Source organism: Cladophialophora carrionii (assembly GCF_000365165.1).
Source record: "Cladophialophora carrionii CBS 160.54 unplaced genomic scaffold supercont1.7, whole genome shotgun sequence".
Classification (NCBI taxonomy): domain Eukaryota; kingdom Fungi; phylum Ascomycota; class Eurotiomycetes; order Chaetothyriales; family Herpotrichiellaceae; genus Cladophialophora; species Cladophialophora carrionii.
The window spans coordinates 452,858-465,492 of record NW_008481832.1 but is presented as its reverse complement, the minus strand read 5'-3'; the positions used below and the strand labels follow the sequence as shown (position 1 = coordinate 465,492).

The 12,635-nt window shown below is 53.8% G+C and overlaps 4 protein-coding genes across 4 annotated transcripts; 2 read left to right on the top strand and 2 right to left on the bottom strand.

Moving 5' to 3' along the window:
• Positions 1-601: 601 nt before the first annotated feature.
• On the top strand, positions 602-2,008 carry G647_08258 (uncharacterized protein; the record flags this gene model as incomplete). The annotated part of the gene is made up of 1 exon (XM_008732570.1): positions 602-2,008. The coding sequence occupies one exon, from the start codon at positions 602-604 to the stop codon at positions 2,006-2,008; it is 1,407 nt and encodes a 468-aa protein (XP_008730792.1).
• A 1,327-nt stretch (positions 2,009-3,335) lies between these two features.
• Positions 3,336-7,080, top strand: G647_08257 (uncharacterized protein; the record flags this gene model as incomplete). The annotated part of the gene is made up of 2 exons (XM_008732569.1): positions 3,336-3,472; positions 3,525-7,080. The coding sequence occupies 2 exons, from the start codon at positions 3,336-3,338 to the stop codon at positions 7,078-7,080; spliced, it is 3,693 nt and encodes a 1,230-aa protein (XP_008730791.1).
• A 613-nt stretch (positions 7,081-7,693) lies between these two features.
• G647_08256 (uncharacterized protein) lies at positions 7,694-10,162 on the bottom strand (the record flags this gene model as incomplete). The annotated part of the gene is made up of 1 exon (XM_008732568.1): positions 7,694-10,162. The coding sequence occupies one exon, from the start codon at positions 10,160-10,162 to the stop codon at positions 7,694-7,696; it is 2,469 nt and encodes an 822-aa protein (XP_008730790.1).
• Positions 10,163-10,777: 615 nt separating this feature from the next.
• Positions 10,778-12,278, bottom strand: G647_08255 (uncharacterized protein; the record flags this gene model as incomplete). The annotated part of the gene is made up of 2 exons (XM_008732567.1): positions 10,778-12,180; positions 12,248-12,278. 2 exons carry the CDS (start codon positions 12,276-12,278, stop codon positions 10,778-10,780), a joined length of 1,434 nt encoding a protein of 477 aa, XP_008730789.1.
• Between the last annotated feature and the right edge of the window lie 357 nt (positions 12,279-12,635).

Here is a 12,635-nt window from a genome sequence, read left to right as displayed (position 1 = left end):
TTGCATCTCAATCAAGGATCCATTGAGTCAATGCGGCATATTGACCAGCGGCTTCAACCAGTCTTTGCATACAGCAATTGCGCTGGAGAAGACAAAGATTGGCAGCGTTTGTATGATGTATGTATTTTTGCATTGAGGAGAAATCGAGCAGAGCAAGACCAACAAGGAAACAGCCTCTGGGCTGAAGCGATAAGCGCCACTGCATGTGCAGAAACAAGATCATTGCAAGACGTGATAGCGAGCATAGCCACTCGAGACTGCTACCTTGATCATCGCAATGTGAAAGATGTCCTGCGTGTAAACGAACGTATCCGCAACTCAGGACGTCGCGTCAATACAGGACACACGGTCATCCTTCGGGATCAAGGGTGAGCAATCTACTGTAATTCCGGGAATACAGAGTACAAACAAAGAAACAAAGAGAAACAAACAAACAACAACTTTACAGTAGCCCTGAGTAGCCCACTTGGTCCCACACCAAGACGCCCACAACCCACAACGCCACAAACCCAAATAAAAGCACTTACAGTATGTGATCGATCACAATTTGAGAATCCCACCAAGGTAGACCCGGCCTCCCCACTTCCGGCAACCAAACGCAATGATCCCCATCATCCCCGCTCAGGATCTCGAAGCCTACCCTTCGTTCGCGACCACGTGGGCGCATGTCACTGCCGAGTTGCTCGAGACGGACGGGTCGAGTAGGCGGGCGAATGAAGGTCGAGCTCGAGCGCGTTCTTGGGAGGGGAGCGTTCGTGGGTGGCATGATTTTGTGCCTGGCCGGGAAGGAGGAGATGGAGATGGACACCGAGACCGAGACCGAGACCGAGACGGGAGAAGAGAATATGGGCAGCAGGAGGAGCAGGCAGGAGAGGGTGACGGGAGTGGCGAGACGCCTTCTCATGCGGTCCACGGCGGTGAGGAGAATTCGTCGTCGCCAGCAGGTCTTGAAGAGCTCTTCCGTGCCGAGAGGGTGAGGCGTATGAAAGATGGTATCTTGAGGGAGATACTCTCGGAGGTTCCATATCTGGACGAGGATGAAGGCGTGGTGGAAGGAAGCAGGTCTTCAGAAAGGTCAAGTCGGATAACGGTGTCCATTCCTCTGGGTACGAGGCTGGAGGAGCATCAGGGTATCAGGAATACTGACGCGGGAGATGAGGCGGTTGAGCATCCCTCGGTTGCTCCGTATGGGCAAAGCAAGGGAGGGCTACCACCACGACTACCACCACGATTACGAGACCTCGTCCTGATTATCTCCGCGTCCGTCGACGGCGCTGGGCTGGATGGGCAGTCTGGAGCCGCTGGCCAAGAAGAAGATCTTCTCTCCGAGGACATCAACCTGTTCAGGGCCAACATTCTACATATTGCAGAGGTGGTCTCGTTGCGGGTCATCGCTGTCGAATCCTCTCTGACCGCGTTCGCGGACCTCGCTCTGGAAAGAGAAGTGGACTCCCGCATGGGGCTTTCATCGCTGTCTTCTTCGCTACAGGTCCAGGTCGAGAAGCTGAACGCTCTGCGCACAAACGCCCTGCCCTCGTCTCTTGCTCGTCTGGCTTCGACGCTACATTCCCTCCGCACGCTGCAACGCACGCTTCTCCACCTCCAGCTTACGTTCCTTGAGAAGTCGAAACACGGCGTCCTCAGTCGGTATAACGCGGCGAGGATTGTCTTTCTGAGCACAGTCGCGCAGACTATGGCGCTGAAGACGCAGGTTCTCGTACTAGAGGCCCGGAGGGAGGTAGTTACGTCTCCGGAGACCAAACAAAAGATGGATCTGGCGAGAGCCAGATACCAGCAGATGGAGACGGAGGAAAGGGAAATGGATGAACGGATAAAGACGCTTGAAGAGGTGGTTGGTGAGTATGAGGGCTTGGATACCGGTGGTAGAGGTGCCGCCGGGGGTGAGATAATGGCAAAGCTTGGAAGGAGGTATGGAGAGATAGAAGCGGAGCTGGAGACGGTGAAGAGGGATATTGAGATGTTGGAAAGAGGCAAAGGCTTGAAGTGAGACAGCCTCAGCGGCGAGTGGTATAGTAAGGCTGAGTTGCGGGTTCAGCCTCCTGTCTCTTTATTGCACGTCACAGAACAGGCCCTGGTACCTTCTCATCTCTGTCAGCCTGTGGCTGATTCGTCGTCTTCAAATAGCTGTTGGCCTCGAGAATCTCTCGGTCGAATTGCCACTCAGGCTGGGAGGCTGTGAATGCTTCCGTATAAAGGGCTGTGAAGAAATTGGCGCCTTCAGCCAAACGTCTTGGCCGCTCGTTTCGCGTCGTGGTAGCGCCTCCTTTTGCGCTGAACAGGAGGATGGGGTTCCAATGAACACTGCCCTGTGACTGCGGCAGAATGCATACTGTAGAAGAGGGCAGTGATAGTTGTAACAGATAGCTTATTCTCCTTTCACACCCTTTCCGTCAAAAGGTACTGCGTCGAGGCCGAAATATCGATACGGCGCTCCATCCAGCCAGATTGCAACACGGTTCTCAGACATGATCGTCGGCGTCGGCGTATATCCTCTTGGCCGGATGTTGTGCTTCTGATATTACAATCGAATAGGATCTTGAGCCCCAGGGTAAACGAGACTGCATCAGAATCTGTCATACTGCCTGCGGTACAGGCGAATGTCTCGCAGGCAGCCCTGGATGTGGCTCGAACGAATGCTTCTGCCACGGAGACCTGCGACTGCAAGCGCCTTCGATCCTCTCGTCCTGCATATAGACGTGCTTCACCACTTGCGCGTTAGGACGCTGCAGTGCGGCAGCTTCTTTGACCTACGGCGAAAGATCAAGCGAGACAAGCCCGGTTCATGGAGGTGGAGACAACTTACACGGTGAAACGCCCAGAAGGGACTCTTGGTCAACCGTACTGCCATACCCGCCTTTGTAGTCCACCGGAATGCGGGGTCGATCCAGCTGCTCTCGCCACTCTTCTCACTCGTCCTCCTTTCATGCAGAAGCCTTCTGGTAATATCGAATCACACACCCTTGTTCTGCTATCCCCAATGCACGTCTGCCGGCTTGCTGCGCCTTGCAGACATGGACTCAGGCTCTATCTGGCTCTATCTCATAGGGCGGCTGCTGGTCTACTTTTGGATCGTGCCAATCATGCATGGCCTTGACTGAACCGTTCCTCACCTCTCACCTCTCACCCCTCAGCCTGATCAATCGTCTTCATTTTCTCATGGCGAGCATTAAAATGGGATCCCCCCTCAGCCTGGAGGGCTCTCCAGACCATCACGGATCCTACATGAAGACTGCGCACTCGCGGCAGACACTCTATATCGAGCCATACTAGGTTGAATCTGGTTCCCTTTGCATCAAAAGACCAGCCTATCCATAATGGCAACTCCTCGCGAAAGCTCTATGGCTCAGTGGGAGAGGCACAAACCGGCCATCTGCAAGCTTTATGTTGATGAAGGTTTGACGTTGGCCCAAGTGATGGATCAGATGGCTAGAATTCATGACTTCCAGGCAAGGTAGCCACATCGCCTCAGGTCTTTGTTTTGGCTAAGCTCATTTGTCGCACAGCGAAGCACAGTACAAGAGAAAGCTAGGAGCGTGGGGCTTCCGGAAGAATGAAAAGGCCGATTTCTGGAAAGACATCAGTCTGACCTTGAAACGCAAGAATCTGGACGCCGCTGATGTGGACGTCTTGCTCCACGGAAAGCTTGTTCCGACGAAGAAACTGAAAAGGGCGATATCTCGATATGACCTGCCGACATTGAAATTGACTCCAGCCCTCCCGGCATCTTCTCCCGGGGACAGCATTGTCCCGACAATCTGGAGAGCCCGGACTCCTGACGGGGTTATTCTTCGCCCCAAAATCCTACCACCACGGACTCTCAGGATTGAACTGCCATGGCATAAACTGCGAGATCAACTCGACCGAATCATACCAAACCTTTTTCCAATAGAGAGGGATCGGTCACCATCACCTTTACCTTCCGCTATCCTAGATCTTACCGAAGATGCATTTGAGTGGGGGATCAATCAAGACTGCCTCTTGGGGCAAAGCCATGGTCGCCTCGTCAATGCACGTCATGGTGACTTTGTCGGCGACAAAATTGCCAGCGTACTCAACGTATCGACGTTGGCAGCTCGGCATGAAAGTCTAACTGTGGCAGTGGCTTTGATGGCGCCGTATGTCCCCGAGAAATACGAGACAGAGACGCTGGATTCCGTCAGTCAGCTGATTGATCCTGGCTCATCAAAGAGGATGCAGGTGCTAATATCATTTATGGCACTTCTGCTCGCCAACGACACAGTATCAGGTAAAACACTCGACCCTTTCGTGATTTTCCTCGACGAAGTGGCGGGAAATCAAGCTTTCGACATGCTACCTCTAAAGGAAGGATCCAGCACCCAGGCGATCATAACGCAGCTTTTATTCGCCGCTGTCCGGATGGACGTGCCAAGCTTGATTCAGAGTGCGGTAAAGAACAAAGTAAACATCAATCGCCAATCCACGGGCCGGCTATCAACAACTTTGATTCTACAAGCTGTCCAGCTGGAAAGACTCCACGTCATCCAACTGCTGATTGACGCTGGGGCGAACCTACAACCACCTCAAGGAAGTGAAGAGTTCTACCATGAAGTCGAGTGCCCCCTGTCTCGTATAGGAAATGGGAAAGCTGCATCCGAGGTCTACGGAATGCCTCGCTGCTATTGCCCTTGCGAGTCTTCCTGGCTTTGGGGCCGTGCTGTATGCAGTATGGCTGCTTCCACAAGAATCGCCAACGAAGTCCTTCCCTTACTGTTGCACTCATCGGGCACGATCGGACCTGGTCCAGTGACCACCCAGGCCATATCTTCCGGTGCTACTACGGACACAATCGAAAAGGTGTTAGAGGCAGGCGGGTCAGTCGATGAATATAATATACCTCGGAAATACAGAGCCCATTGGAGCTGGCCTGTGGAAAGCAGCGATGAATGTACACTGAAGTCGACACCACTGTATGCTGCAGTGACTTCTGGTGATGCTCCATTGGTCGGTCTTCTCCTGAAGTATGGAGCCGACCCCAATGGTCCGATGGCGAGGTACACAAAGGAATTCCTCGCAGACTGGGGCGAATACTTCTACAGGTCGCCGCTGGTCATTGCCACGGAACACGAAAATCTCGAAATAGTGCAATTGTTGCTTGAACATGGCGCAGACCCAAATCTGTGCCCCCTGGAAGTCCTCGAGAGAGCGGAAAAGGAGCAATTTATCCTCAATTTTCGTAGTAGGGGCAAGGTTAACGTCGACTCCAGTCCACGGATTTTTGCCCTTTACCCACTACAGGCTGCAGCAGGCCTGGCAGACACTGATATTGCAGAGGTTCTCCTGGATCACGGTGCAAATGTCAATCCAGTTCATGGTACTCCGCCATTAGCTGTCGCAGCACGTCATGTCCATTCCAAAACCTTCGACCTTCTGTTATCAAAGGGCGCAATGATAAATCCATCCCCCACGGAGCACTTCTCGCTGTCGCCTCTTGAGGGAGCTGTCATTTCCGGAGACGAAGCTATGGTTGAGCGACTGCTCATCGCGGGCGCAGATCCGAATCGGTGCTCGGCCGGGCTAGGTTGGAGAACACCGTTGCAGCGAGCTGCTGAGAATGGCTCTACTGCCATAATCGACAGCTTACTAAGAGCAGGTGCGGACCTTGATCCTTCTCTTGATCCTAATCATGCAAGAACGATACTGTATTGGTTTGTGAGGCACCGAAACCACGACCGCATGACGCAGCTTCTCTGTAGCGGAGTGAGCCCGACTGGAGACTCCGTGAATCAGAGGTCGCCATTGACTGCAGCAATCTTCGTTGAGGACCTGGATATGGTTTCTCTTTTGATCAAATGGGGCGCAGATCCTAACGATCCGTATCCGATGTGCGAAGATCTCTACAGCAGTAGAGAACGGCCCATTCGGTCCCCTATCGCTGAGGTATATTACTTGGACATGCTAGGTTCGCTGCCTCCTCTGCACTGGGCAGTCAACACAGGGCGACTGGATGTTGTTGCTTGCCTCTGCAGCTCGGGGGCTGATGTGAATGGCACTAATATGCCTCCACATGGTTCTCTACATCGCAAGTATTTGACTGCACTTCATCTGGCAGTTAATCACCGGTCCAAGGACATCATCGCGTACCTGTTGCTTCGAGGCGCAGATATCAACTCTCTCGCCTTCGTTAACTATCGAGAAGTCATCTCACCTCTGTGTATCTCAGTTTCTAACTCGGACCAAGAAGTTACTGAGCTTCTGTTGCGGAACGGGGCGAATCCGTACCTGCCCGACCCCAAGAACGATATGCCAGTCGAGCGTGGAATTCTGCCTCTTGAATCTGCCTGCAAATGCGAAGACAACCAAATGGTCCAATTTCTTCTGTCCTCAGGTGTGGATCCCCGCGTCGGCTGTCCGCTTACGTATGCATTCACCTTTGCTCTGGAAGAGTGTTATCGTGTTTCCGATGAAGCGGCATATCAGCGGTTCAGCAAACGAGTGACCAACACAATGGAGCTCTTACTATCTTACGGAGCAGACGTAAATCATCGGCGCAAGCGCACGCACACTCCGTTACAAGCTGCGATTACTTATGCTGGTAGCTTCAGGTCGTCGCTCCTGGGGGCGAAGGAGGCAGGGCTTCGCTGCGCTCGCAGATTGATTGAGCGCGGTGCTGAGATTAATGCTCCACCATTATCCTGGTGTTACGGTAGGACTGCGCTTCAAGCTGCCGTCGAGACTGGCGATGTCGAATTCGTACAATTTCTGCTCATGAAAGGAGCAAAGGTCAACGCCCCAGCCGCTCCATTTGATGGCGTTACCGCGCTGCAAGCCGCTGCCATAAAGGGATTTTTGCGAATCGCCCAGATCTTGTTGGAACATGGGGCGGATGTAGATGCGGATCCAAGTCCTGTAGAGGGACGGAGGGCCATTGACGGCGCAGCTGAGATGGGACGAATCGACATGGTGAAACTTCTCCTCGACAACTACATCGGACCAAGGTCTATTTCCGACGTGTGTGCTAGTGCAATGGAATACGCCAAAGAGAATAACCAGTGGTACGTGATGCAGTTGCTGGAGAAGTACGAGCCGCCGACACCATGAAATACAGATGCCATACCGAACGGGCTGCCGTGGGCGGATTTGCGCAGGAGTCATGATGAAGTTGCCGAGTTCTAGTCCTCTCCATGGACGAACCCGGTGAAACGTTTCATCGAGGGATTGAAACCTTGGTCCAATGCCATGGACAGCTACTCGTACACGCTCAAGTGGCTATTAGGTCTGTTACTCCGTTCGGCCAGGCGTGGCGGGTTCGGATTTGCAAATGTTTCCTAGAGCAGGGAAATCTCGTTCCGGTCGCAAGCTTTGCGAACTCGGGCTGGCCTATGCATTTAACGCCTGCCTTGTTTTGCGGTGGGTCGTCTGTTTAGAAGGACAGGCATGCGAGGAGCTGGAGGGATTTCATGAGCAACGGACGATATGTGATCAATTGTGTGGGCGACAACGGTACTTCAGGGGCACCATCTAGTCTTATTTCACTCTCCTGGCTTACGTCGTGCGTAATAATAGAACCAGTCTATAATCCATCAGGGGTTGTTTATCATGCCATCATTCAATACGTGCATGCGTGCAGTCATTGCGTTCGTTTTCAACTCTACATCCATGCGGGCAAACTACTGTCTACTTAGCTCGGCCAAGGTAGTGCAGTCACGACATTTCACTCTTCCTCCCACGCCGTCGAGCGTCTAGGCCACACGCGCTTGTAAAGACTGACCCCCACGGCATCAAGCGGATTGATCTTGCCGTCGAACGTCGCCTTGAAATACCCGTGCGTGCCTAGCGGCTCCTTGATGAACCCTTGCCGCCCCCGTCTCGTAAACAGCGGCAGGGCCGCGAACCACAGCACGTCCTCGCGGTTGAAGAACATGTACCGGATCGTGACTAGCTTTTTGTGGATCTTGCACGGATGGCCCGTGAGGATGATGCGTTTGGCGACCACGCGCGCCGAGCTGGGCGGAAGGGTCGTTGCCGTGCCGATGAGCCGCAGTGTGGAAGCTGGAGGGGTGTTCGAAGAAGCGTCCACGAGCTGTGGAGGGGCTGTCCCGTCGTCATCATCATTATTAACAGCGGTGGATTGTCGCCGGAATACGAGCACAGGCACGGATCCCCATGTCATGGGCCCGATGAACGTCGCGATGGCAGTCCGTCCGGGGTGCAGGAAGCGGTCGAACTTGTGCACGTCGTTTGGCGTCTGGCCTGCTGCGCTGAAGATAGGGTTCGTCACGAGACGCCGGTGGCCGATCTGCACGATCACTTCGTCCTTGGACTTCAGAGGCTGGTCGATATCCGAGTGCAGTGTCATGGTGAGGTTGATGACGGCGTGCTTGTGCTCGTGGCGGAGGAGAGAGAACATGGACGATGGGGCCGATGCGCTGGATTGTAACGACACGGGCACGTCGCGGAGGTGGATCTCGACTTTGGTGCCGGCCAGGACGTCCCCGGCGAGGGTCTCCTTCAGGACGGAGTTATATGATTTCTTGTATTCAGGCACTTGGAGCAGGCGGGTGTATTCTTGCGGCTGGTGGGGGATGTCTTCTGCGTGGTTCCACTCGCTCGTCCGCAGGCTCTTGAGGCCGCGATACTTGGCGAGGCGCTCCCGGGCGAGCACGTCGGGCGGTAGTTCGATTTCGTCGGGGAACTCCAGGTCTTCTTCGGCTTGTTTCTTGCGGGTGGCGCGGAATTCTTCGAGTTGGCGCGCTTCTTCTGCCGCGTCGAGCGGTGCGTCGTCCACGTTCATCTCCGATGCGGGATACTCTGATTGTTGTGCTTCCGTCATATCGCCGTCTTCGGCGTTAGTGAGATGCATGTCTTTGTCTTGACCATCGCTTCTTGTCGAATCTGCCTCAGCGTCCATTGCAACGTCGCCATCTCGGTCCTCGTCGTCCAGGATGTCTGAATCCGAGTCTGACACGTCGTCCAGGTACCAGGCGGCTTGGTAACTCGAGGTCCCGTCTGGTAGTTTCTTCGGTGGAGGAGGAATATGTGAGTTGTCGTCGGAGAAGTAATGGTGGTCATCGAGTAGAACACCCTTGTGCTCGCTTGTCGCTGCCGTACTCGCCACGTCCTGCATCTCTGCTGTTTCTGGGGCAAGCTCCGCAAGATCATCTTGATTGGCGGTTGGTGTCCATTCTTTGATCGGCTCCTCTGCGTCCATCTCGTCGGCCTTTCTTTTTGGGCCGGATCGTGACAGTTGTCGGACTGAGGAGATCTGAAAATCTCCCCAACCCGGGATGTGGACTAGGCGATCAAGGTTCAGCGACTTGCCTCGGATCGTACCGTACAGTGTCACATCAGCGGTGGTTGCTCCATCGGCTGGAGGACCCCAATTGACATTCTCGATCAGCATCCAACTTCTGTCATCCCGCCATCTGATCCCTCGAGTAGAGGCTGTGCACAGCCGCCGGACCAGATTCGAGCAGTCAGATTTGCTATCGAGGCTTGAAAGCTTGTCCAAAGCGGGAAAGTAACGGCCAAGGGCAATGTTCATGTCGGTCAAATGCCGCATTCGCTTCGGCGCCGCAACTTTCCTATCCAAATTGGTCACTACGGCGGTGACATTGGTGATGCCTTGACCTTCGAGAGCCTTCAAAAATAGATCCTCCTCTTGACCGTACGTCTGCTCTGCATCAAGCACAAATACCACCCAGTCAGCCAGCTTGCAGACATCCAATGCATTGAGCAGGTCGAATTTCGCAGGCAGGTACAGGAGATTGCGACGAAATCGATCGACGCGTACAGGGACCGGGTTGGTGGGTTGATCGGGCCGGGGCACGTCGACGCTGTCGTTCAGAGCGCTGATTACCGAGTATATGTCGATCTCACTTGACAATGGTACGACAGCGATATGCTTCGCCGCCCCATCTGCGCCCTGGAAAATATGTTCTTCTCCCTCCCGCTTGTCCTTGTGGTTTATACGCAGTTGCTTGGCCTGGTTGCGCCTAGCCAACTTCGACATGACCTGCTGATGTGGCGTCTTCCTCTCTCCCTTAACGGGTTTGCTTGATTCTGTTTTGCCCTTTGCTCTGTCTTTCAAGGCACTCTTCGACGCGAACCGGGACTTGAAGGGTTTATGGTCGACCTTGGTGGTGCTGCGGTGGTGATGGGCAGCTGTGATGATTGGTGCCATTGCAACGTTACCCCCGGAGCCTCCAGCCTTGAATCTGAAGGGCAAGGACATAACATACCACTCCCGGCGACGAGAGGGGAGAGGCGTGTCTGTCAACAGCGCATGAATTTCTCTCTTCTATGGTGATTGTGTGGGGAAATTTCAACGCTTGGTGACGTCTGCCCCGCACGACAGGACTAGCCTTAATAGGGCTAGATCAGAAGTACTCGCCAGATCTTCGGCAAAACCTCCCGCTGCACAATAAGTCAAAAAAGACACCGCTGCTTTGAACCTGAACCTAGTTACGAAACCATGCCCATCATCCGCAACGCTTCCAGGAGCTGTGGCTCAAGCTGAGGAGACAAGATGGCAGGTGCAAGCAAGAACGCGCCCACTGAGATAGCCACACCAATGTGAGCTAAGGGTCTTGCATTGGTGTCGGAAATGTAAGTTCCGGCGAGAAACAGCATGTTACTGTGATGACCAGGGCGAATTCCCGCGCCGGTCGCTTCTCGTATTCGACTGTGCCGCTGGAGAAGCCACCGAGGTGGAAGGGGACGAAGAGATGACCAGTAGCACCAGGATTCTTCACAGCTGTGCTAGACGTGGTGATGCTGACTACACCTCCACTCCTCCTTATTGAGACTTCGATGTTAACCGCTCTATTTCAGCCGCGACACCCTCCAATGCATCATGGACGAGCCCATCCTCGACAATGCCCTCCTGCCACGTAATGCCGAGGACCAAACATCCATCGGCGCCCGTGACGACTGAGACTTGAATTGCGGCGGCCGTGACGCCAGCGCTCTGGGTAAAGACCATTCTCCCCATTTCTACATCGCTCTCTCCGTGCGCGCTTGTGCCTGGTTTGACGAGACCTAGGTTGGATACCTCGAAGCTTTTATCCCTGTGCTTTCCTATCTTGGACAAGAAGAGCTCTTCATGAAAGTTGTTCACATATTTGAGCAGGTTAGCTTCCGCGTTGGCGCCTTTCAAGCTCAATATGTTTTCGATGTTGCGGCGGGAACGTTGCGCCTCGGACCAGGAGAGGAGAGAAATATCGCGCTTTGAATCCTGAGCAGCATCAAAGCTATGACGGTTGTAAGACTCGGACATATCCTGAACGAACACACCCATAACGTCGTCGGTAATCCTGGCGTCCTTTTGGAGGAACCGACGCGCGGAGAGCGCGCCGCTACATGCGAGACCTCTGAAATTGTCAGGCAAATGGGCAAAAAGCACGCCTGCAATGAGGGTTTGCAGTGCTGCGGTGATGGTCGTGCCGTTCTCACGGCACACATTCTTGAGAGCTGTTGTTGTCAAAGCTGGAATATTGAGTGATCGGACTCGAGTTTGTCCCAGAGGCGCAGTGCATGTCCCACCGGTCCAGAGGCCAGGATCTCTAGCCGGCCAGAATTTTGACAAGACCCACTCCCTGAAGAGGACTTTGAGGAGGTACCATATCGTGACAGGTAACGGGTGAAGTGCTTCCAGATTTGGCAGCAACGGTGTGGATGGGGTAGCGATGATTTTTGGAACAGGAATAGCGAGCGATCCTGTGGAGGCAGATGACAAGGCTTTGTGAAAGGTACGGTGGAAAGCAATGCCTGACTGTCCATCACCCAAAGCATGATGGTAGAAAAACGCTGCTGTAAAATGAGTAGACTGATAAAGGACCCGTAGACGCCAGAAGGGTATGGGTGCTTCATAGGGGATGCTATGTTGAGAGCCGAGGAGTTCGTCCAGTTCAGCGTCTCGCGTCTCGGCTTCCCATGGGTAATCCTGCTGCCGAACCTGGAAAGTGACACATTGGTCCAGATCGATTTCGGACAGGCGGACGAAGTATGGATTCTGGGTATGCTCGTCCACTGGGATAGCGGACAGGATAGGATGCTGAGCAATCACATCTCCGAGCACCCTGTAAATGTAGTCCTTCAGTGGTAATGCATAGCTCTTCGAGAGCTTGTACGAGGCAGTCACTGCAGGACCAAGATAGAACTTGAGGTCATGGCGGGCAGTTGAGTAGCGCTCAAGCCTGCCTAGATTTACTCAGTCAGTACCAGCAGCAATTCTGTCGAGCACCAAAGCAAGGCTGGCATGGCATACCAACAGGACGTAGGTTTTCCAGGTTCTTCATCTTCAAGATTGCCCTCTCCCAAAGGTCTTTCCAGTTCACCCGGCCTTAGGCTAGATATATGCGCTGCCTGCTCTCCACTTAGCACCAAGGTTTGCACAGCCATCGGCCTGGAGACTCCATCTCCGAAGCCGGATTAGACAGGGAGCCTTTCGACCAGAAAAGGGGCAAACGCAGGCAACGCAAGGCTGTGCAGCTGATAGGATCAATGTTGTTCCGGATCCGGATCACCAGCGTAACCAGGGGGTCAAAGGGTTCTCCGAAACAGTCAGGGCAATCACACAGGCCAACTGTCTGTGTCTCCCTCATGCGAGCAGATCAGACGCTCGCAATGCGTCTCTCGCGGTATCAACTATTGCT